This window comes from Triticum urartu, chromosome 3A, assembly GCF_056163025.1.
Source record: "Triticum urartu cultivar PI428250 chromosome 3A, HENAU_Tu73, whole genome shotgun sequence".
NCBI lineage: Eukaryota > Viridiplantae > Streptophyta > Magnoliopsida > Poales > Poaceae > Triticum > Triticum urartu.
Window position 1 is genome coordinate 58,842,188 of NC_141875.1, and position 1,768 is coordinate 58,843,955.

Consider the following 1,768-nt stretch of genomic DNA (forward strand, 5'->3'; position numbering starts at 1 on the left):
ATTTAAATCAGATGCAAAGATGGAAACATATATTTTCTAAGATTTTGGTTACTTTTAGTTATTTTATACCATAGAATCAACTATACAATGTACCTATATGCTTTTTAAGTACACATCAATTATCACATCATTTTGCATCGGTGCTAACGAATTTCTCTCTCTGTCAGAGGGAATGCGACTACTTATTCTTTTGTATGTTTGATTGAAATTTCTTGATCATCAGGGAACTTCACTTTTATTCATTAACGATGCATTTCGCATAGGCACATACACCATTTTATTTAGCTTGTGCGCACCCCCACAAATTAAGAGGCAGATGCATGACACAACATAGTAGCTACTCATTTGCTTGACTAGGCGTCTGGGTATGCGGCCACATCCTTGCAGACATACGCTCCATCTCCGGACGCATCAACGACGATGGGTAGCCTGCAGACCGCTGTGATGCTCGCCGCCGTCAGCTTCACCACCTCCCTCCGGCAGCGTGGGAACGCTCCTGTCCCCGCCTGTCCCTCCTGCACGCCATGCTCCTTATACATGCTGTCCAACATGCTGTAGAGGGCACCGCACCTGCACCACTCGCTGATGTCGGCGAGCTGCTGGCAGCAGTCCCTTAGGACAGCCTCGGGCACCTTGCTGCCATTGCACTGGAGCTTCAGCACTGGACGACAACCAGGGAGCGCGGGCACCTGGAAGGCCTGCCCCGGATAGCACATCCAAGGACCACTGTTAACGCTCCATGCGTCGTACTCGGCTGCTATGGGTGTCGCCACGAGCATACATAGTAGGAGCACCGAGAACACGGTCTTCATCGACATTGTTCCTCTGCGCACGAACTTACTGTCTCTGATTTATCACTATATTAATCAGTTGTGTAAATGGATAACTACACTCTTGATCTCTTGACGGTTTATATAGCTACATAAAGCTAAAAAGGTGCAAGGAAACAGACATATAAGTTGTTCATGATCTGCGTGGGTGGCTTGTGTCTAGTGCCTATGGCTTGGGCTTCCACGTCATTGTTCTTGATCCAGTGCGGTGATGTATTTTGGCATGCATCTAAACATTGTGATTACAACCCATAGTTTGTTAATCGCACTACTAAAAAGCTAGGATGGTTACCATATCGACAAAATTAGCTACATCCTTGGTTCATATATATGGCAAGGGAAATGCAAAGAGGTCGACGAAACGGACATAAAACCCTAGTTGTCCATCATACCATCTGCATGAGTGGCTTGTGGGCTTGTATATATTATGTTGACAGATCACAACTAATTTTTTTTCAACTTCCAACAGTGCCATGCGGATTTTTTTGCATAATTGTCAGCTTTCCAAGTCCTAAGTAAAACCCACAGTTTGTTAGAGGAACCTATATTAGTTTACGCAAAGAAAACTAGGAATGCAAGATTCATCTTGGCACGATATGTCCACCTTTGAGGAAATCATTAAATGGGAGTGCTCAAGAAGCAAGAGAATATAGCCAATGCATATACAAGATTGGAAAAGAAGAGAATGAACATATCAACGAGGCCAATGGAGTTTGGTGGAAAAGAAATTATGTGTGACGTTTTCTCTTTAAAAAGACGCGGTCCAAATATACAACAAGACAAAGTTCACTACCGGATTTGAATGTCTGCCGTGTGCCAAAAGCACACAACAAAAGCCTTGTGGTTTCATATGCAGTGCAATATGATTTCATATGCGATTTCAGATTATATAATGTAATGTGATTTCATATGCAATGCAATATGGTTTCACATGCAAT

At 43.3% G+C, this 1,768-nt stretch overlaps 1 protein-coding gene across 1 annotated transcript; it reads right to left on the bottom strand.

The window, feature by feature from the left end:
- Positions 1-219: 219 nt before the first annotated feature.
- Positions 220-888, bottom strand: LOC147978521 (alpha-amylase inhibitor 0.53). Its single transcript, XM_087546342.1, has one exon. The coding sequence runs from the start codon at positions 816-818 to the stop codon at positions 354-356; it is 465 nt and encodes a 154-aa protein (XP_087402468.1). The 5' UTR covers positions 819-888; the 3' UTR covers positions 220-353.
- Between the last annotated feature and the right edge of the window lie 880 nt (positions 889-1,768).

Bases quoted from the DNA above. Each gene is read 5' to 3' on its own strand.
- LOC147978521 (XM_087546342.1), bottom strand. From the start codon at position 818: ATGTCGATGAAGACCGTGTTCTCGGTGCTCCTACTATGTATGCTCGTG.